Here is a 23,566-nt window from a genome sequence, read left to right as displayed (position 1 = left end):
ATGTGGCCTTCAGATTAGCTCAAGAACAGTGCGCAGAGAGCTTCATGGAATGGGTTTCCATGGTCGAGCAGCTGCATCCAAGCCATACATCACCAAGTGCAATGCAAAGCGTCGGATGCGGTGGTGTAAAGCACGCCGCCACTGGACTCTAGAGCAGTGGAGACGCGTTCTCTGGAGTGACGAATCGCGCTTCTCCATCTGGCAATCTGATGGACGGGTCTGGGTTTGGCGGTTGCCAGGAGAACGGTACTTGTCTGACTGCATTGTGCCAAGTGTAAAGTTTGGTGGAGGGGGGATTATGGTGTGGGGTTGTTTTTCAGGAGCTGGGCTTGGCCCCTTAGTTCCAGTGAAAGGAACTCTGAATGCTTCAGCATACCAAGACATTTTGGACAATTCCATGCTCCCAACTTTGTGGGAACAGTTTGGAGCTGGCCCCTTCCTCTTCCAACATGACTGTGCACCAGTGCACAAAGCAAGGTCCATAAAGACATGGATGACAGAGTCTGGTGTGGATGAACTTGACTGGCCTGCACAGAGTCCTGACCTCAACCCGATAGAACACCTTTGGGATGAATTAGAGCGGAGACTGAGAGCCAGGCCTTCTCGTCCAACATCAGTGTGCGACCTCACAAATGTGCTTCTGGAAGAATGGTCAAAAATTCCCATAAACACACTCCTAAACCTTGTGGACAGCCTTCCCAGAAGAGTTGAAGCTGTTCTAGCTGCAAAGGGTGGACCGACGTCATATTGAACCCTATGGATTAGGAACGGGATGTCACTTAAGCTCATATGTGAGTCAAGGCAGGTGAGCAAATACTTTTGGCAATATAGTGTAGTTGGTCTTACAAATAATCTGAAATGATAAAAAAGGCTTGTAAAGCACTAAAGCAGGGAACTGGAAAATAAACAAACAAATACATCAATGTTTGAATAGTATACACAGAGAGGGATGGCGGAAGTGTTCAATTCACTTTTCTCTAGAACCCCCACTTACATTTTCGGGTTCAGAGAAAATAAGTAAACATTACTTTCTGTTTACTTATAATCCTTGCTAGGTTTTGTAAGAATTATCCGCTAAAGATTATGTGATTGAGGCAACATTCTGTCTAGATCCAATATTCCTTCATACTCCTCTCTGATCTTTGAATGTGAATGTTTGTGAATCTTCTACTGTCTTTCTTTAAAACATGCAAAATGTAATCTTCACCCAAGTGAGGGGAGGCTTCCCATGGTTTATAAAAGCTAATTTTCTGCCCTGGTTATCATGTACATTCCCTTCAACACACTTAGAGACATAACGAGAGAGGACACATCAAAAATGCAATACAAAAAAAAAGGTAACAACAGCTTCATAAGGTTATCACTAGGACTCAGAAGCTTTATCTACTTTCGATGAGGGATTACAGACACAGTTGTATATTGTTTAATGTGATGCTAAATGAGATACTTTAGCTAGGATGACTGTATAACAGCAAGGCACTCATCACCAAACATTGCAACACTTCCCCCTGCTGGATCTACTGCAGTGAGATGAGCAGATGAATAATTGAGGTTCTCTATGTTTCTCTGTCACAGTCATTCACTTCAACATTCATGTAAAGTGTGATTTATTTGTTTTTCCCGTTTGTCTCTCAAGTTAAAATACCAGATGACAAAATGTTTATGATTTACATGGAGGTAAAAGCTTAAGAATTATGCCTGAAGACTGGGAAAATGTCAACATTAATCAGCTAAATTTGTATTTGAAAATTTAGTTAAATAAATAAAAAGCACATTTGGAAAATTGTTGTGAATTGCAGCATAATATGTATGAGTTGTATGCAAATGTATATTTTTAAACTTGTATTACGTGAGATGTTTGCATGAGCGAAAACACAGAACATAAAGTAACATAAACATTTTCTTGTTTCCTGACATTGGGAAACTGTAATGTCTTTTCAAAGATAGAAAGAAGTAAGAAAGATATAGATACACTAAGACAAGATAGATAGATAGATAGATAGATAGATAGATAGATAGATAGATAGATAGATAGATAGATAGATAGATAGATAGATAGATAGATAGATAGATAGATAGATAGATAGATAGATAGATAGATAGAAACCTTTATATATCAACATATCTTGGTATTCTTGGTTATTTTTGCCATTTTCTGTTTTATTATATTTTCTGCACTGATCTTTTGTTCAGCATTTTACGCTGAAGCAGACTATTTAAGAAATTCTACATAAACAAAGAGTTGCCTACCTAAAGATTACAGAAAGTGAGAAAAAGAAAAAGTATCACCTATAAGTGCCTTACTTCTCAAAGCATGCAGGTATAAGGAAAAGAGCATGCACATTTAGCCTTTTCCTAAATTTTGGGTATTTTTTTACTTGCCTTTTTGTATGTATCAACACTTTGATTTATGTAATGTAATTAAAGTCAGGTAGCAGTTAAAATGGGCATTTATATTTCTGTTACCAGGTGCAAGATATAACCATGGGGATATCAACACAGGAGCTCTGAGGGATTACTGGTAGACTGTGAGCCAAGCAGCAAAGCAGGTGACAGGTTGTATAGCAGTGTGAGCACTGGCATTCTAGTACAGACATAAGAAGACTTTCAATGAAGAAAATAAATATCGAGTGCGTGTTTGTTTGTCTGGTGGGTGGTGGTGGTGGTGGTGGGGGGGGGGGTGGGTTGTTCCGAAACTGATGCTATAAGTCCTTTATTTCAATCAGTTCTTAATTATCTACTGGTCATTACTGATTAAAAACAAAAACGACAACCTGTACGCTGTGAATATTGATCAATTAAATTTAAAATAAAAATCCACCGATTATCAGTATTATGTTTTATTTGGAAAAATCCTATGGTTATCTCTGGGAGTCTATTGAGGAGAGTGGCTGATTTACCCAGACCACGCATGCACAGGGATAACATGCTAACTCCTTGCACAAAGACCCTCAGGCTGGGAATTGTACCTGGAACCTTCTTGCTGCAAGGCAACAGCGCTACACACTGCACCATGGTTCAGCCTGCAATTATAAATAGATCCAATAATTTTAGAGATGTAGCTCATACGAACTTCACATGACTATACAAGATAGGCTCCATTCAAAGATTGAACTATGCAATATTACCTAAGTATTGCACAAAAACTGACTAAATTGCAGTGACGTGCGGTCAGGGGAGGCAGGTGAGGCAGTGCCTCACCAGCCATCATGGAAAGAAAGAAAATATATAATCATAAAGTAATTTAAATTGTTATATTCATCCGGTGGTTTGTACTAAAAAATATTCATTTTTCATGTAGCTTCACCAATTTCGATTTTTATTTGTTCAAAATCGCTGAATTTTCTTATTTTCCCATTCAAATGCTTGGAAGCGATGCCGGTGAGGCAGCAGCGAGCTCTGCCTCACCTTGGATTGCGCAACCCCTGGCTCTGCGCTGGCTGCAAAGCGGAGAGAGCATGTTGCTGTACGGCGTCAATAAAATGGTTTAAACAAATGTAATATGTGAACTTATTTCTAATAATTTGGCTTATGTATATAATGTACAGAGCTTTTTGTCACCAACTGTGTTTGTGTAACGTGTTTCGTGTAATGAGCGATTATAAACGGCAGAGAACAAGTTCGAGGTGAGGCAGGCAGTTCTCTTGCCTCATGGCAGGGGGTGCTCAAGAGACTGAAAACATAAGGCAGGAACAGGACGGATCAAGGAAGGCTTTCTTCCCTGGCAGTGATCTCCATTGAGACAGAGAGACTTTTAAAACTGAAGGAAGATAAGGAGGACTTCTATTCATTTATAAGTAAAGGTAAGACAGTAATAACATTTATTTTGTTTTGTTTTTTAAGGAAATGTGTGTTTTGTGAGCTACAGTTTGTATGTGTAAGGATGCAGAAGTGAAACATAACCTGTAAACTGCTGTCAATCTATGCATCTATTTGCAAATCTGATTCTGATGACGTCAGTGCCTCACCAGCTATGAACCTCACCGCACGTCACTGCTAAATTGTAGAGTATAATGAGTAACTGACTATTTATTTACAGAAACCTGTCATTGAATGAAAGAGCACTGTTAGCATATGTTTTGCTATTCAAAGATGGTGATGGTGATGACACCACTCCTGCTGGTGCTTCAGGAGAAGTAGAGTATCTGGGAAAAGGTACAGAACCATTTCTACAGTAGAGCAACAACATGCACCAAATGACATGAACACCACCACACATTACCATTAGACAGAAATGGCTCTCAGCTGTAATTCTGGCTTTCTTGGTACTACAGCATTATTCTCTTAAGTGATTGTGTTGTTGGATTTTCCGTCTGTTGCTGATTTGCAGTTACGTATCCCATCTCAAATATATAAGTTTGTGTATTCCAACCTTGGATTTATTTTAGGTCAGGGTTTATTAATATGATGACTTGCCATTGAGGCGTTATATGACATGTTATAAATATGTATAGCTCTAACATTGACACTACTTATTATTTAAAATCTTTATTATCTTAGTACTATTGTAATTACAGCTGTAAAGTTACTGTTTATTCAAACCTAAGAAATTAGGGTAGGTCTCAGTGTTTCCCAACCTTTTTTGACTTGTGTTCCCCTTTGGGCAATTTTTTTGTTCCATGAGCCCCCTTTCAGTCAAAAGTATTGATGATTGACCAGAAGTGGAACATACAATAACTGAAATAAAGACCATTTTATATAATCTTTTAATTTGAGCATTTAATTTTTATATATTTATGCTTTCCTTGTCAAATGATAAAAAAAAAAACTATGTAAAAATGTTGCCTGAAAGTTAGTAAGGAATCATAATAAATACAAAATCAAATCATTTCATAAACCTGTATTTATAAAAATGCCTTATAATCACATTTAAAGTTGATGAATTGGGAACAAAAAATATAGTCAGACTGACTAAGCTGCTTTGGTGAGCTCCAATAGCTAAGTGTTCCTCTGCTTGGTTTAATGTGCGTCAAAGATGAAGGTGAACTCAAATATATAAGAAAAACTTACTTTTTGGTTGATAAAAGCTTGTTTATCTTTTTCAGTTGATTCACACAAAGCAAATGAAGCAAAATTGAGAATATAAGTGGTTCATTATTTGTGACTCACGAGACACAGTTTGTTTACTTGTATTCAACAATTTGAAGAGGTTTTTTGTCATGGTGAAAGGAGTAAAGTTTCTACAATTATATAACTGAGGCTTTATTTTGTTGTTTGTCAAGGAGATATTGAATATTGATATTGGCTTTTACAATATAAAAAAAAAATCAATATCTACAATACATTCGATTAATGGAAAGAGCAATGTGTAGCCTTGATATTTGCAAACATTTGTAAGCAAGTTTTTACTGTTTTATTGCTCCTTCTGTGTATTACATACAATATAAGTTGAGAATGCTGGATCGAGAGGAATGACTGAAGTGAATGCCTATGTGGCTGTGAGTGGAGACCCTCGACTTGAAAAGCACTATACAGGTAACCATTAAAGAAAGTTTTTCTCCTAAGAAACTTTTAATATATTGGAAAATAAGAGGAATCATATGTCCAATATGTTCCATTTAGTCTTTTTGTTCAGTGTATTAAACTGCTACTCTCAACCAAAAAAACCTGGCAGTCGTGACATTAGTCGATTAAAGGAAAGTAGGATGGGTCTTTCCAATGCAGGACCCCGTCAGTCTGAGTGTGCTGCTTAATACATGACATTGTAGCTTCTATCGCCTGTTCCTAGCTCTTATCCCTTCACCTTTCAGTACCAACACTATCCAGGGTAGGAATGGAACTTTGGACTTCTGTACCTAATCTGGGTAGCCTTTAGCCATACTGACGTTATTACATGATGGGGATGTTGATGATGCTTGCCAAACAAGGTCAGCAAAAAACAAAAAAAAAACAATTAAAGAAAAACCTAAGTGACACAAATGTAGCAAATAACTGAAGCGGCACCTGCCTCATATGTTGAGATTTTAGCCAATCACAGCAGCGATTGCAGCTGTTGTGTATCACATTCTTAATTTGTTTCAAATCTAACAGAGTTAACAGATAAATCAAACTCTTACCAGATCTGGTCGAGAGGAACAGGCAAAAAAGCAAAAATCTCATGCTTTTGCTTGATTAGCAAAAATAAACAGCAGTTATTCCAACTTCAAACATTCCGGCAATCTTTGTTTTGCTTCAGCCTTTCAGCTCTGCTTGACGCATAGACATCAAGCCCATCACCACATTTCATTGGTCTGAAACATTTCTGCATTGAGGCTAATGCATCATTTTGCTTCTGGCAAGATATATTTTCATGAGTTTGTGAATTCACATATCTTCCGAAAATTCATCTATCTTGCAAGGTAACAGAATGCCTGTAAAGGAAAAGAGGAATTTGAAGCTACTTTCATAGGCTGACATTATAAAAAACAACTTTGCTTCTTTATCAGCCATTTTTCTATTCCCCTCAGCACAGCAATAATCTAAAGGCCTTTCTGGCAAACCGAGAAAAGTTGTCGTCAAACACACAACTGAACAGTAACAATGTCCTCATAGAATATTACAAATGTAATAGTATAGGCTATAGTAACAACTTTAAAATAATTTAAGTAATTAAATATATAAAACATTTACAATAGCAGCTTCTCTTAAGATCTTAATGTCAACAAATCATGACAGAAAGAATATTTTAGTACAAATATTGATGTTTAAAAAGGAATTGTGGGGAACCAGCCAAGGGCCTATCAAGGAAAGTGGGGAAATTGTGAATTGCTACTACTGTATAAGTGGTTTTTAGACTGATTAAAAGCACCAAAACATATAGAAGTAGATTGAATAACTCACTGGCTTCTGATTTGTGTTATAAAGACAGATAGATATCAAATCCATAATGAAGTTAGACGTTCTTTTATCCCCAGCAGAAGCAGACATTGCACAGAATGAATCATGGTTGTAACCTACATGATACTGCTTCTATGAAACCAAGTTGAGGCTAAACTAGGCCAAGATATCCGGAAAATTTTGACTTTTTCCCCAATACCTGGTTATATGAAATATGTCTCTGGATGCAAGCCAATTTGAATAAATTGTCTAAATAAAATGTGGGATTAGAAGTTATTTGTGAGTCAAATAGAGACAATGCCACATTTTCCGTGTTGACAAACATGGTTACATATTACACATTTCAGTGAGACTGGGGTGTGTTCAAAAGTAGGACATTAGTAAGATGGAAGAAGACATATATTGGTAATCTGTAAGAGTACTAGCAAATAAAAAATATTTGTTTGTCGTGTCATTTACTAACATATTACCTCAATTGTCTCCACAAGCTACACTGCTTCCCCTTTATTTTTCTCTCTAGAATTTTCATCCCTTTTCATTTGCCTTCCATTCAACCTTTCTTTTCTCACTTATCCTCCCTCTTATGCCTTTCTAAGTCTGACTCTCCCGATGGTGCCGCATACGTCCTTGTTGATCATTTTCTTCTTTTCTTTAATCTATCATCGAAAATACCCTTGTGCACTCTCTGACATCCCAACACTTCCCCTCAGCTCAAATGCACTTGTCACTCAATTCAGGTTCTCACTCTTTCTTTTCTCTCTGCCTGTTCTCAGGCTCAGCAAAAGGCAATTCTTCCTGCAATAATGATATTTGCACTGTATGAGTCACCTTTAAACCACTGGAAAGATGAGAAGAGGGATAAATTCTTTTTTTTATTTTTTTTTATTTGGAAAATACGGTTGTCCTTGTTTATTTTTCTTTTGTGGTCAGAAAGGTGCAAATATTGTGTAACTAGATGACTTCACAACAACTTAAAAAGGTCCTGAGAACTCAAAAAATCGTCTAGTGAAAACAAAACTTAAACTAAGAGACAACATCTAAAAATAGGCAAAGAAAAAATGCTAGGAGGACCAAAAACAAGTGCAAGTTAAGAACAGGAATTACTGTAAAAAGGGGCAGCAAGGTGTAAACATTATGTAAACCCGGAACCAAATGAATGATGCTAAAACACAAACACATGAAAATGAAAAATGTTTCAAGATGCAAAAAAAGAACTCAAAGTAAAGACAATCTTTAAATTAGCGCGACATGATGGAAATGCTCCAGAGCACTAGGGGGATTAACTCATATGGGAAAGTACCCCTTAGACACTAAGGGAATGCTTGGAGAGATTAGGAATTTAACAAAGATTCAAAAGGAAAGCTAACCTTTGCTGTTTTTCCCTCTAGAGGTCCTCTCCCATTTAAATTTTTGCTAATCTTCTATTCGATAGATGTGGCAGTGGCAATTTCTCACTGAATACCACAGAGGTTAAAACTTCCTTGTAACCTTCATACAATAATTGTTTAAATAAGCATTGTTAAACATCAAATATGTAGTCATCAAACTACATTAGATGTGCCCCAAAATACCCCAAATTTCACAAGTATGTTGCGCATTAATCAGCTGTTGAGCTTCCTCTCAGATGCAATCACCCCTCCGCTCTACGGTACAGAAGCAGAATGCACCCTGTCAATCTTTATGCAATTCCCTAAGGTTTGAGCCTCTGTGAATTGAAGCAACCAGTAAATAAGTGGGGCTTTGCTTGGATAACTCTTGTTTTACTACTTTGGCCATAACAGTGACAAAAGCACAGTTCTAAGCAGTAGTCTGTGCACAATTTTGAAAGACCTATCTTATAAAAAAACTCAACTAAAAAGCAGCTCATATACAAATGAATTCATAACAAATAACTGCAACAAACAGCAAGAGTATGAAAGTTAAATTAAACTACTGTTGATGCAAGCTACATCTGTCTTGCATGCAGAAATCGGGTGCCTTCCTGTTGTACCGACTATCCAAATTGTATCCTAAAAAGTAGGGGCATTGCAGTTTAAATTTCAGACTCAGAAGGTAAAATATTTTGACTTTCTAGGACAAATGAAAGCACTATTTTTAAAAGTCAATGGTAAGATTCAATACAGAAGCTTTTTGAATCAAGAACCGTGAGCTTTGATGAAATCATATTTATTTTACTAGACACACTTGTTGAAGATATGTTCTATGCCTCATTTCAAGCATCAGTGTTGCGTGTTTTTTTATATACTGTATATATGTTTCTTTTTTTTGTTGATTCTCATTTTGGACAGCCTGAATAAAGTGACATTATGTACGTTTTTACAGAAATTATCTTTAAAGGGGTCATAGAATGATTATATAGGGTATTTGGTGCTGGCCCTTAAGGTCTATGAATAGGGTGTCTATCATTGGTGAAAAAATCGCATATTTGCTGTTCTTCTTTGTTTCTTCCTTTTATGGTATGCTCATGAATATTTAGATGAGCCATATGCTTATTGGTTGGTTTACAACAAGCAAAGCGGCTGAGCAAAGACGCATCATAGCAACAAGCACTCACTCACTGAAACATCCAATTGTTGGACATGTACTACTTTTCAAACCTTAAAAAAAATGTCCAGGAGGAATTTCAAAATTGTCCGACTACAGTGCAGCAAAACCGAGCTATCAGCTGGATGCTGGTCCGGGAACCCCAGCGGGAGCATGCACAGGCCTTTTCATTGATACAGATATATGGCTTTTTAGCCAGTAAACTGTCAAAAGCCATACATCCAATTTTTTGGTATCCTTACTTTAGAACCTACAAAAAAAACTCATACAAACATATAACATCCCCCTGACTTTGCAAGGCCTTTCCTTTGACTTCTACTTTCTACAGCCTAACCGTGACCCTTATGCTAAAACTAACCGTTACAGGTTGATATCTAAACCTCAGCTTAGTTCAAACCTTAGACCTGACCATAAAACAGGCATGGGGCCACACTAGGAGCAGTCAGACTCCAAAATGTACTATCTTTCCGGAAAATGGAACCCACAATGTATCAAATACGAGAACAAACCAACACATTCTCATCGCGTTATATGTAGTGAGGACCATGTGCACACTCCCATTGACGTGCATTAATTTCCAGTCATTTGCAACCCTTTCTATGCCTTAACCCTGGCAGTAACCCTATTCAATCCAATTCAATTTTCAATTCAATTCAGTTTATTTATATAGCGCCAACTCAAAACGCATGTCATACCAAGGTACTTTACAATTCAACCAGGTCATACAGTCAGTTCAACGTACCTACTGTAACCTTACTGTAACCCTAAACTGAACTTAATTTACTCCTTAGCCTTATACCTAACCATTAGCAAAATATACACATAAGAAACAGGAAACTGGTCCTCGGTTTTATGGTGAAATTGGAAAAATTGTTCTCACTCTGATGCCAAAACAGGAGCAGAAACACACATGGCCTAGGAGAAAAAAACTGTGAAAATGCATCTATCTCTTTGCTCCTGCCAACCCTGGGTAAGGCAGTTATATTACATAAAGCTCAGAGGGTTTGGTAGCTCACATGCTTTTAAGAATAAGCACACGTTGTAGTGAGCATGAAGTCTCGTGCAAGGTAGGCGAAGACTAGAGGAAAACTAGTATTAGTCTAGGCTTATAAACCGAGCAAGAGAATAGATTACTGTCAAAATAAGAATCCTCTTGGAAAACATGGCTCATTAAGTTACTTATTTAGTCATTTAAGATTTATTTACGACATATCCGACTAACAGTGTTTTAGATGTTGTTAGAAGAATGTTAGCTTTAGAAATATCTTGGCTTGACATGATTTTGAAATCAGAATTGACAAGCCTACTGTATTTACAATCCTAACTACATTTTAAGTCATGTATAGATCAATAAAGGTATATATATATATATATATATATATATATATATATATATATATATATATATATATATATATATATATATATATATATATATATATATATATATATATATATATATATTTAGTGTGTATGTGTGTGTGTAAAAAGCAAGGGCAGAGTCACTTCCTCAGGTTGTCTCAATGTCTGTAAGACAGTGTACGGTATGTGTTTCCAATCTGTCAAAGCCAGTGTCCTTGTTTATGCTGTTGTAAGCTGGGGGACATAGTATTATGCTGAAGGATACTAGACACCTGGACAGACTGCTAAAGAAAGCTGGCTCTATGGTCTACAGAAGCAAAAGACCTTAGCTTTACAGTAAAATGCTATTCTATTGCTGTAATGTTTAGAAAATGTTCAAAAAGGTTTATTTTTTATTAATGCGTTAAAGCCTTTTTATAATTTGTATTCACAGAGATTGAATGATGTATCCTATATTTCTTAGTAAAAGTACTTTTACTTTTTGTGAATTTGTTTGTTTAAAAATTTATTTAAATAATTAATGGATTCTAAAGGGAAATTAGAGATAACTATCAATAAAACAACTCTGTGATCTATACCGTTCTTTCTACATTTTTCTACTCCTAATATTAAATAATAAGAAAGAAGACAACAAAAACATTTCTAACCTGTCAAGTGATTCACAAAATTAGACAAACCAGTCATTTGTTTTCTTTTTATTTAAAGACTAATGCAGAGAATCAGGATTTACAGGGCCATGTCATAACCAAAACAAAAAGAAAAAAAGAACATTTACAGAAGGTTTACCAATTTATCTACATCAATCACAACCCTCCATCAGTATCACTGAACTACCAGCGTATCTGGCGCATGTGAATATTTAAACTTGTGTGCATTTTGGGTGTTTTTCGAATGTCCATATGAATTCAATCTTGTAGTAGGTTCTTTCACCCTAATCGACCTTTTGTGCTTTGGAAAATTACTATTTTTAAAGTTCTTTTATTTGAAAATCAGCATATATTATGCTTGATGAAAATACAAGAAAAATACTCCAGCAGGTACCAAGGAATAACCAAAAGACCGAAGAGTGTTTGAAAGCATGTGCTGATGAAAACTGCCTTGTACCCATGGGTATGTGATATTTACATTTGAAATAGGTGAAGGTAATAGTAGGAAGCTCATGGCTGCACTGTGCCTTAAATTTCACATTCTTAGAGATAAATGTATCAAAACCAGAACTGGCAAAAAAGACAATAGATATTTGAATATGGTATTTAGGCGCTGTTAGTTCCTTCTCTGAATTCATAGGCAATATGCTTCTAACTTTAAAATTGTAAAAAATTCACATTTATTTGTTCATTTTAACTAGTAAAGTCAGAAATAATGTTGAATTTAGTGGTCGTTTGTTGTTAGCAAACTGATTAAGTAAAAATCATTTCATCAAATTAAATGTTTACCTCCCTTAAGTTTTGTAATTTACCAAAAACAATTAACAAAAAGCAACAACAAAAAACAGAGCTCTAAAACCTGCATGCATGTTTTCGTACCAGGGGGATTTTGTTACAGTTTTGCTTCTAATTATATTTTTTTTCATTCAGCTCAATCCCTTTATTGCACGACCCAAGAGAAAAAGTGCAATGAACATCGAAAGTAATTTTTTTCCGACCAAATACAAACCCCTAGCACAAACAAGAGATAATCTTTTGTGTTTTTCAAAGTCACCCTGTATGGCCATCGTTGGGAGCAAAGAAACAAGATAATTGGTGTGCGATGAATATTCAAGCTAAGCTAAATATATATATTTATAATTTTTTTTATCATTACAACTAGCAAATCTAAATTTCAATGGTAATGAAGAAAAAGGTCAATGACGTGTTTCAAGCTGTCCTTGCATAGCACGTAATTGACTACATAAACATAATGTTATTGTTCTTTTTAAATGTGCAAAATGCATAATAATAGGTTGTTAATACAAACAATATTTATCATCTTTGCTAATTTGTCAATAATATAATCAAATGCTGTATCATGTATTTTACATATGTATATATCTATATATATATATTTCATCATGATAATAAAGTACATTTTCTTTTTTTTTACTTCAAACATCTTTGTACAACTCTTTATCCTGAACCTCAAAGTTCCTCGACCCTCTGCCTGTAGGTAAAGTGGCTGTGAAGAGTGGACTGCATATGCTTGCAAAAAGCGTTCCATCCAGGGTTAAATTAAATGTGATCAAAACAGTGACGTGAAGTACAGTACAAAAAAAGCGTGATCAATTCTTCTGTTCCTTCAGGTAGCAGAGTAAGTTTTAGAAAGCACAACAAAAAATGCATTCCCCTGCAAAGTTTTCAAACACCTTGAACTTTTCCACTGTTTTCACATTTCAAAGTCAAACTTGAATCGATTGCATTTAAATTTCATGAGACAAACACAAAGTGGTACATATTTGATAAGTGAAAGGTAGATCGCACATGGTTTTTAGCAATAAAAACTTGTGTGGTTTGCATATGTATTCAACCCTTCTTACTCTGATACCTAAATAAAAAAATGCAGTGCAAAATGATTTCCTAAACAATCTAAACAGTAAACAGCAGTGTATAATTTAATCTTGTCATAGAATCAGCTGTTTTTGAAGGCCTTAGAGGTTAGGCCTTTAACATTAGACATCAGCAAACACAATAAAGACCAAGGAACACAACAGCTTGGTCAGGAATATAATTTGATTCAAGCTACAGTAAGACATAAAAAAAAGACAATTTCCAACATTTTACTGAGTATTGTTTAAATGTACTAGAAAACCAAGCCTTTATTATGGTAAAGCATGGTAGCAACTACTTTAAATAATCCTGCGAGGATTTTTTTTGTGTTGTTTGTTTTCTGCAAACCTGGGAAGGTGCTCAGAAATTATAGTAGAATAAACAATAATTGTGGAGGAAAACTGTATAGATGTCTTTTGGACTCGAGACTGTGCTGGATGCAACTAGATTCAATTGACAGTCTCTTGCAAGACCAGAAATACTATTATAGACACTCACTATCCATTTTGGTTTCTTTGTAACAGGAAAAGGATAGAAATTCAATGCAGATCTAAGAGACATTTCCCAAAAAGGTTTTAAAAATATCGACTTTGGGGGTTGAATACAAATGTATGTCCCACAAATAAGAAGAATTTGTTCCTCTTTCCTTCCACTTGACATTTATATACTACTGTGTGTTGTTGAATCATATAAAGTCTGAATAAATCACCTTGCCAGCACAAGAAAATGTTAAAAAAAAGTACAAGGAGTATTCATTTTTGCAAGGTTTCGTAGGGACAGCCCTACAGTTATCATATGTATGCGGTTTAAGTCAATCTAATGTAAAATACATTCAGCACAGCACACTAAGGAAACACAAAGTAGCACTGTGATCATCTAATTTTGTTAAGGAAGGTCAGAATTGAAGCTGAAGGATTCATAACCCAAGATGACATAAAGCCTGGTATTTTTACCCACATATCAAAAGATAATTTTCCATGTCCAGCACACATGAAACTACAAGTACAGATGGGTAAGTGTAAAGCTACAACGGAGATCACCCCCAAGACTGAGTGTCAGGTTCAGGTCCTAAGAAAAGCCCTTACTAATGAATATTGCTACATCAACATAATTTAAATTTGGACTGTTTAGAAACCTTTACATGTCACATCAGAGGAGAAGCATTTTTTAAAAGTCTGTGTTTTTTTTATTCAAACAAGGAAAAGGAAGCAAACAATGTTGAAAACTCAAATTCAAATACTGTTTTCACTTTACGTTGGTTGGAAGAGGGATTGACATCATGCTACAAAAATATATTTGTCTTCATCACTGTCGTAGAACTACAAGACAAGTTCTCTGTGCAGAACACAGCGCCAAATTACCTAAGATTCAATGCCACTTCAACTCATTGTCTTTTTACCCCTTTTGTCTTTTTCATTCTCTGTCCTCGTCTCTCGTTGCTAACCGAACAAGCAGCAACAAAATGACTCCGAACTGAGTATGTGATACTGAAAGGCAGTGTAGCTGGTACTTTCTGAGTATTGTCTCAATTTTTTTTCCAGTGAATCTGGAAGCTGTAGTAAACGTGGTCAATGTTTGGGATTCAGTGGGATGGAAAATAAGGATGTGCCATCTATCTACAAATCTTCTGTAAGTTCAATTTTGTAAATGATAAAGGCACTTCTCCCCCATCTCAATGTGCCCCACTACTTTTTTTTTGTACTGATTCGAACTATGCAATTCTATAAATGTTTTTTAATTCTTAGCAAGAGATCCCACCTAATATACTCAAAATTGAAAAGTAATTAAAAATAAACCAAAAGAAAAAAGTGTCAACAAATGCCGTGTTTAATTCCGATAATTGCGATGGTTCTACATTCTTGCTCACAACTAGCCATCAATAGAAATTATTTTAATGTTGCTGTTGGTGCTTTTGTGTGGTCACAAACACCGAGCTGAATAATATTTAAATACAATTTGAAACAGATTTAGTGTGGAATGTTGACTAGGTGAGAAACAGTCACTCATACATTATGGTCTCAGTTTATGCTCCATTTGTTTAGAGATAAACGGAAACAAAATGGGAGAAAAAAAAAGGTTACCTTTCGGTTGATTCTGTTAACACCCATTTAGTTACACTTCGCAAAGCTTAAGTATAATAAAGACATCTCTAACACTTGATAATATTTACAATAAAGTGAAAGGAAATCCATATATTTTTAGTTCTGAGCACAGAGATGATTCAAACTTTGTATCTTTTTGTCCACTAAATAAACGGTGTCTACTGAGACATGTTTTATTGCTATTGCAGGAAAACAATAAAATATATATATTTTTTCAAGAATGACACAATCTAATAAACATTATACCTAGAATGGAAGATATATTTAAGAAAGAATGAGCGTAGCACTGGTGACATCAAACAACCCAAGCCATCAGTCAACACGGCTCTGAATTTGGATAGAACAAATAGAAATCATAGAATGTCCTTCCCATGCATATTCACAGGTGCCTTTATACTATCCGTAATTTTGTGTTTTAAAAAGGTTAAAGAAAATAAAGAAAAAAAAGGGAGATAATCAAACAAGTAAACAGAAGTGCTGCCACAGGATAAACTTGGGCAATGACACAGAATATCGTTCACTTGGCTAGATAGTTATAGTATTTTGTAGTAGCATCCTCTTGGACCTGAACAAACCCTTTCAAAAGTCTGAATTATAATTTTTTTTTCTGTAATGTTTCTTTTTAGATCTTCAAAGTTTAGATAAACATAGAAGCAATGCAATAACTGGGTATTCAAACCAGAGTGGACGCAATGTTTATCTCAAAATAACTTTTTTAGTTAAAGGAACAAAAAATAAATAAAATAAGGAGTTAAAAGGACAAAAAAGATGGATTAGGTGTGATTGACCCCTTGCAATTTGGGCTTCTTATTCAAGTAGGTTGCCCAGTAGACCAAGTTAAAGGTTCCAAAGAGCAGAGGGAAGGCTATTCTGGCAATCCTGTCTATCTTGCTCACACTGTTAAAGGTCTTCTTGGCCTCTGGGGGCTTGGGTTTTGGCTCCTCCTTGGGCTCATCTGGGGGTGGAGGAGCACTTTTGGCGATTGTGGCCAATCCAGGGTTCCTGGCAGGATTGGGTGCAAATGGTGTCGCAGTGGTAGGGGGGTAAGCCGTTGTGTTATTCTTCTTCAAGAGAGACTCCTTCTTCTTCTTTTGCTATTTTTTGTTTTTAGAGAAAAAATTGGGAAAAAAACAAAAGTATATCAAGATCTACATTTACAGAAACCATGAAACATTTAAGATAATTCTTTTACATTTGTTAAGAATGCCGATGCATCTCAGGAATTGGAACATTATTTACTGTAGAAGGTAAATTATTTCATTAATTATTTCGCTAATTGAAAAATAGATTATATATATATGTAGATTATTTACACAAATACTGATATTTTTATATTGATAATTTTCTAATTAAACAAATAAAAACACATTTCTTTTCTTAGGAAAATATCAGACAAAAAAAAACAAAAACAAATAAAAAAAGACAACAGCACTTGAAATCTGTTCAAAAACTGCCCAACTTTTGAAAAAATCACACTGGGAACCACAAAGTCTCATCTATCTGTAGATGATATTTTACAGTAAATATAATTCCAATTGCAGAGTATGGAAGTTAACAAAAATAAATATACATTTAATTGTTTACCTATTACATTGTGGTATCTTTAATAAAATACTGTTTTCTCCATAATTGAACATTCACCTTTGAAAAATTGTTAGATGGATAAAAGGGATTTGAGTTTTGCCTTGTTCTCTACAAAACAGCTGGAGGATATAGAGTGGTGTTGCTAACTATAGCATGAAGACAAGTAGAGCAGAAAGCACAAGATGAACACTAAACTATTAATGTTTATGTCATGTTTCTCAAATAGTATTTTCTATTAGATGATGTGAAGACTGCAACATTTTTTCCATCAGAACCAACTTGCTGTGTAATGATCAAACAGAAAATCATTTAGGATACCTTTTTTTCCTAAAATACTTGTAAGGTTTTATATATATATATATATATAGATATATATATATATATATATAGATATATATATATATATATTATATTTAACTAACAGGACTGAGGAAGGATCTTTTAAAGAGCTGAAAACATGATTTTATTTGTATTCAGTAATCAGTCAAGTCATTTTATACACCTTTAAATTTTTTGTCAAATTATTTATGTGGTTGTATGACTTACATTAATAATTTTTCTATCAATATCAATTAATAATTTGAAAACTATGTAAATTGGATATAAAATAAGGAGGGTTAAACTGTCCGAATCATAACTGCTATAGAGATAAAAAACTATACTAGAGATTACATTTTTCTACAAGGAGAACAGTTACTTTATATATCTTAGAATAACCTAAAATGCATTTAGTTTAATACCTAAAACATATCTTGTTTAAGGGTGAAGTATGTGCAACTGATTTTTTTGTTGTACTCTTTGCAATCACTTCATCCAGATAAATATTAATAGACAGACAAAACATATCCTAAAACAGGCAGCCTTCAAAAATGAATGAGTACCTTCTCAGGGACCACACTTTTTCCATCCCAAGCATAACCCCTCTTGGTGAAGTAGTTGACTGTGGCAAACTCAATGAGGGCAGAGAACACAAAGGCGTAGCAAACAGCGATGAACCAGTCCATAGCTGTGGCATAGGCCACTTTAGGGAGAGAGTTTCTGGCGCTGATACTGAGAGTAGTCATGGTGAGGACAGTAGTCACTCCTGCAAGGAGATGAAAGGATAGGAGTGATAATTGATATTTTTCTGTAATTTCAATAGCAGGAAGAAATGCAGATAAAAACAGCATTAAAAAGAGAGATAAACCAAGATAAGGTTAATAGTAACTTGTCCATAAACCAAGAGATTCTAAAGTAGTCCCTGTTATGAAAGTTAGAAAATAACTTACTCAAATATATATAGTTGACAGTCTTGCATTTTTTCCTGTTTTGTGGAGATTGTTATACCAGAGTTGAATGATATTTGATTTATAATGTTGATCAATGGTTTGCACAGTTGTTAGACCAGTTAAAGTAAGGCAAAAAAGTACTGGCCTGGAATTTAATCAGGGCAAGGGACATTTAGGGACATTTAGCTAAGAACCGGGCATGTTCTCCATGTTCATATGTGAGATCTCTCTGGGCATCCCTCTTACAGCCCAGCTATATGAATTCTGAGTCAATAGGCTCCTCTAAATTCCCCTTGGTTACAAGGCTCTGTATGTGCTGATCACTACTGTGTTGCCTCATTATGAGCTGGTAAACTGCCAGGGGTCTAGCTCTTGTCAATTAGCCACTTGAGGTGGCCACCAGTATACAAAAATCAATGAGTGTGTCACACACCCTTGTTTTCTAAATAACTGTGATAGCAGATGTAGAACATGGAAGTATAGAATTTTCAAGGCCTTTCCTCAAGTAGCTTTGAGATCTATCTTCTAATCCTGTACTAACTATAGATGCATCAATCAGATATCTAGTTCGGATAAATAATGCTGAGCATTATTCCGATTCATAAACAGAACATAAACAGCAATACATTTAGAGCTATATAGTAGGTGTTGATATGTTTCCACTGCACTTTACTCAGAAGTGCTATGTCATATTGCTCGAAATTTACACTTTTTTTTTAATAAACAATATTAGGTATATTTAGATATATGTGTTCATTTCTTACCTTTATGCTTGACAATGTTTACATCAAGCCTTATCCTGTTACTTATATAAGGTATACAGATTGTTCATTAAAAGGTAGTATCAGTATGGGATAATAAGCACAGCCAAGGTATCCCTATCAGATTGGATCTGAGTACCAGCAAAACTGGTTCTGTGCATCATTGAATAGGCAATTTAAAAGAAAAAAAACATAATGTATTTTGTACATGTACGCATGTACACAGTATTCTGCCCAGCACGCGCATTCCTGAATAATCTGCAGTTATGCAGTCCCTTTTTCATGATCTGCCCTGATAGCTCACCTTAATTACTCACGCCTTTCACCTGCTTAACTCTGTCCAGCTACTAATTGTCACTTATCTAATCCACCTACCGGTTTCCCTTATATTGGGCTCAGTTCAAGCTATCAGGGCCAGATCATTGTTTGTTTGATGTTTGTTCCCTGTTTGTCTTCTGTTAGTGTCATGTCTGTCAGTTTTGTTAGTTTTAGATTTATTTCCAAGGTTCATGTTCCAGTGAGGGGTTTATTTTCAAGCCAGTGTCCTCATGTGAGTTATTCCTTAAGCAGTGGTGAGAGCGTTTCAGTGTTTTCCTATAGGTTCTGTTTTCCTGATTCTGTTCCCTTTCACGCACTGGCCCTGTCTGTCCCTGCCTGATCTGTTCACCCGCTGGATTCTGCCTCCCAGGTGCGTTTATATCTGAGCTGGATGCTCGACGCATAGGACTCTAAACCTGGCTTCACGCTCTGATGGATTCCTGAAACCCGGAACTGTCCGTTACTCTGTGGTGCCCTGACCGGACTGCGGACTCCTGGATTCCAGTACTACACCAGTCTGATTAGAATCCCTGACCTGGATGGGAGTCCAGCCTGCTCACTGGGGTTTCTGCATCGGTGACGCTCTGGATATCCCTGTCTTGTTGACAGTGCATTGACTTATCCTGCATTTGTATTAATAAACATTTTGAACTTTCCTACTGGCTGTCTCACCTTGAATATTGGGTCCATCTGTTGCAATTTGACACCCTTATCCAGTAATATACCATATTCTGACACCTTTCTATTAGAACCAAAAATAACTTTTTAGGTAGTTTAAGTTACAGCAGCTCATCTGTTAAATAAGACCACAATGGGACAGTGTTCTTTACCCATTCGCATAAACAAACCTTGACCATAATTAACCTTGGCAATAGTTGTACAGCATGCACTAATTAAAAATGCAGTAGCAGTTTTGAAGAGGGTCTGACCTAGAGACTGACACGGGAGTGGATTTTCACTCCTGTCCCGTCCCACTCCCACAGAAAAAAATGGTGTCCCGTCCCGATCCCGGGCCAGAGTAGAAATCTAAATCCTGTCCCGTCCCACTCCTGGTGAAATTACTCCCACTCCCATCCCGCTCCCATTCAGAATGACTCCCGCTCCTGCACCACTCCCATTCTTGTTGTTTTTGAGCGCGGGTGAAAAACTCAGAGCGGAAGTTACTATTGGTTTGCTCCCGCTCCCGTCTGCTCCCGTTAATGTTTAATCCTGTACCGTCCCAATCCCGTGATCGTTACTAATACTGACTCCCATCCCACGGGAATCCCACGGGAATCCCATGACCCGTGGGATTCCCGAAAAAATGTCAGTCTCTAGTCTGACCCTATTATCCATCAATCAGGGAATACATTTCCTAATTAGCAAAAAGTTGCACATATCCAGATCCCAAGTTAAATCAGTCAAAAATGTCACGAACAGCTGGTTTGTACAGCTGATAAATCCAGATAGTACTCTTCCTAAAATACTGAATTAAAAAATGTACTTCATTGATCTGTTTGCCTCTACAAAACGGTTTTCTCTCAAGCAGTTGTCTTCTGTCTGCAACAAATATTACTGTAATGAATAGTATTTAAGATGGAAAAACATCCCCAAAAGCCCAAAAGTACATGTAAGACAGAGCTCAATGACTAAGAAGTTTGACTCATGGTGAATTTCCAGGATCTCCTTAAGTGGAACATACAGTTCTGATGTATGACCATGGGGGTTATTCTTGAGTTGGGGAGCATAAAATAAGTAGGACAAATGTATATTTATTCTGGAGAATGTTTTCTTTTTATACAGTCCTTTTTTGTGTGTGTGACTACACTGGGCAGCTGTTTTCATAATGATTTATTGTGATTAATAAATGAATGCACATTAAAGTAGAACAAGTTACATTGATAAGAAAATAACATTTATGTTCTGTAGCTGTAATAATAGTTAGATCACATAATTTATAGAAATGAATGCTAAGCTGAGCACCAAGTACTGATTTGATATATGTAATCTTAACTCACTGGTAAATCCAAATATACTGTATAGCAAAAACACACTTGCTATTTTCTAGCAGATTAAGCAATACAACTTCTAATGCTAGACTTAATACCCATTCTCCATGTTACTGCTGCATTTTAGTAATTATATATTGGGTATTCCAAAGTATGTGAATGGAACATAACATTAAGGGCGTTTGAGAAAAAAAGGCTTTAGAAGAAAGCATAAATCATTTAAACATGTAAAAAAATTGCAGGCTTGTTGTGACTCTTACACAGAGCTGTCGTTTAGACATCATAAAATTCCCTGTTCAATGCCTACCAAAGTAAAGGAATATTGCCTCTGCTTCAGCCAAAAAGAGCTTTACCAAACATGCACTGCATAGGAAAAGAAATTTACAGATGACGTATGCATGAAGCGAATTAATTTGAAGAGAGAATACGTACTAATTCAACAGTACATAACCACTAAAAGGTACTCAGACCCCTGGATATTTATTATGTCACAATACCACGCGCCAATGTATTCTGTTGAGATTTAGTGTTATAGATGATCAACCACTGCCAAATAATTGTGCAGTGTAAGAAAAATCCCATGTTTACAATAAAAATATCAAAAGTGTAAACTGCGTTTTCTTAATGGGCCTAAATGCATTACCTTAAAGGAGTTTCAGTACAAACATTTTACTGGAATGAATCCAGTGCTTTACTGGTAAAAATAGTCAACTCATTTTAATTTGATCGTACTATATTAAAAGCAATTCTATACATGTTTGAGATATTTGCAATTAAACATCAGTGAACAAACAGTGAATTCAAGACGATGATTCAGGATATAAAGCATAACACAAACTTTGGAATTCTACCTCAGCATTTCGAAGTTTCTTGTTCAATTCATTCAATTTGATTCACCGTTCAAAAATGTTAGATATTGATTTTTCTTTGCCATAACCCCCTGCATGTAGATGTTTTACTCAAGGGCTTCATTGTTTTCATGGCCTTGAAAGCTCCAGAATGCAACAGGACTTTACTGTTACCACTTTGATATGCTTCTTTCTACTTGCAAGTGAAAAACTCACTCTTCCTTTCTGTGTACCAGCAATGCAACTTTAAGCGTATTACCACCACATAAAGGGTTGGAGTAAGAAAGCCAGTGTCTTGCTCTTATCAAATGTATTGTGGCCAAAACTGAGTGCCTCTGCAATCTAATAAATTGTGTTTTATTAAATTGTGATTATATTCGAATTGCAATTAATTTCCCAGCCCACCCTTGACAGGTTGGGTAAGGACAGCATTGATCTGCTAAGCGGACAGCACTTCATTCATAACTCTGATGGAGTAGATTTAATAGGACAATCTTTGGAAAAGGAATAATTAGTCATGTACTCAACAAAACATTTTTTGCCTAAAAAGTAGCAAGACGAAAACTGTTGTTTTGAGTCCTAACTTAAGTGACCCTCAAGCGAGTAATGGACACAGCAGCAAAGATGGAAAAAACCACGAGAAACTGGGAAATAACTATGGTGCTATCATACAAAAAGCTTTGCATTATTGAAAAAAAACTATAGCACATCAGCCAGCAAACACCTTCCACAGAGTTAATGATGGTAGTGCCAGTATAACGGCATGGGGATCCCATTCTTCTGCACAGACAGGGAATCTACTCTTAGTTGTGGAGAGATGAAGTGTTTGGAGACAGTCACTGCTTAAGACTGAGGAACACTTTGATCTTAAACATACAGCTTGAGCTATAAAGAGAGCCGCTTTACTCCAAGTTATATGAATTGGGAAAATAGTTATGACAAATCTATTAATAAACATTCCATTACATATTATATATTCTAATTAGATAAAAAGTATACCGTCACGTAGGGGTGCACCAATTGCAGTTTTCTGGCCGATTTCCGATCACCGATCTTTAAAAAGTCTGACCTGCCGATTCCGATTTTGGTTGATAGCGATTTTATTATTTTTTTGCTATAACCAACACTGTGTTACAAGATCGCAATTTACTTTCAATGTTACAATCTTTTCTTGAAAAACATGCCCTTGAACAATAGCCTTAAACTATTATAAACTTGTTTTAACTGCCCATGAGGTAGAGCCTTGACATAGAAATTAATTAAATAATACAAACTTAAGACTACAACATTGGTCTTCTGATTTTTTATATTTTGAAAAACAAAACTTCAACAAAAGATCAGATTAGAGAACTGTTTTAAGGTTCTTACCCAAAATAAAGTGCACAGTAGTATTTTTCTTTTACAAACTCACAAGGTTCAAGGTCCTTTGAGAACATACTAGCAACTTAAAAGA

General features: G+C 35.8%; 1 protein-coding gene across 3 annotated transcripts in view; it reads right to left on the bottom strand.

The window, feature by feature from the left end:
• Positions 1 to 11,402: 11,402 nt before the first annotated feature.
• gabra1 (gamma-aminobutyric acid type A receptor subunit alpha1) overlaps positions 11,403 to 23,566 on the bottom strand; it is a 48,548-nt gene continuing 36,384 nt past the window's right edge. For all 3 annotated transcript variants that reach the window (XM_038302201.1, XM_038302203.1, XM_038302202.1), the window contains 2 exons: positions 17,812 to 18,014; positions 11,403 to 16,440 (listed from right to left, as the gene is read on the bottom strand). In XM_038302201.1, the coding sequence (XP_038158129.1) occupies positions 16,120 to 16,440; positions 17,812 to 18,014 (524 nt within the window). In that variant the 3' untranslated portion in view covers positions 11,403 to 16,119. The remainder of the gene's footprint in view (positions 16,441 to 17,811; positions 18,015 to 23,566) is intronic.

This window comes from Cyprinodon tularosa, unplaced genomic scaffold, assembly GCF_016077235.1.
Source record: "Cyprinodon tularosa strain WSP-4 unplaced genomic scaffold, ASM1607723v1 ctg484, whole genome shotgun sequence".
Classification (NCBI taxonomy): domain Eukaryota; kingdom Metazoa; phylum Chordata; class Actinopteri; order Cyprinodontiformes; family Cyprinodontidae; genus Cyprinodon; species Cyprinodon tularosa.
The sequence above is the reverse complement of the archived record's forward strand: the minus strand, read 5'-3'. Positions and strand labels throughout refer to the sequence as shown.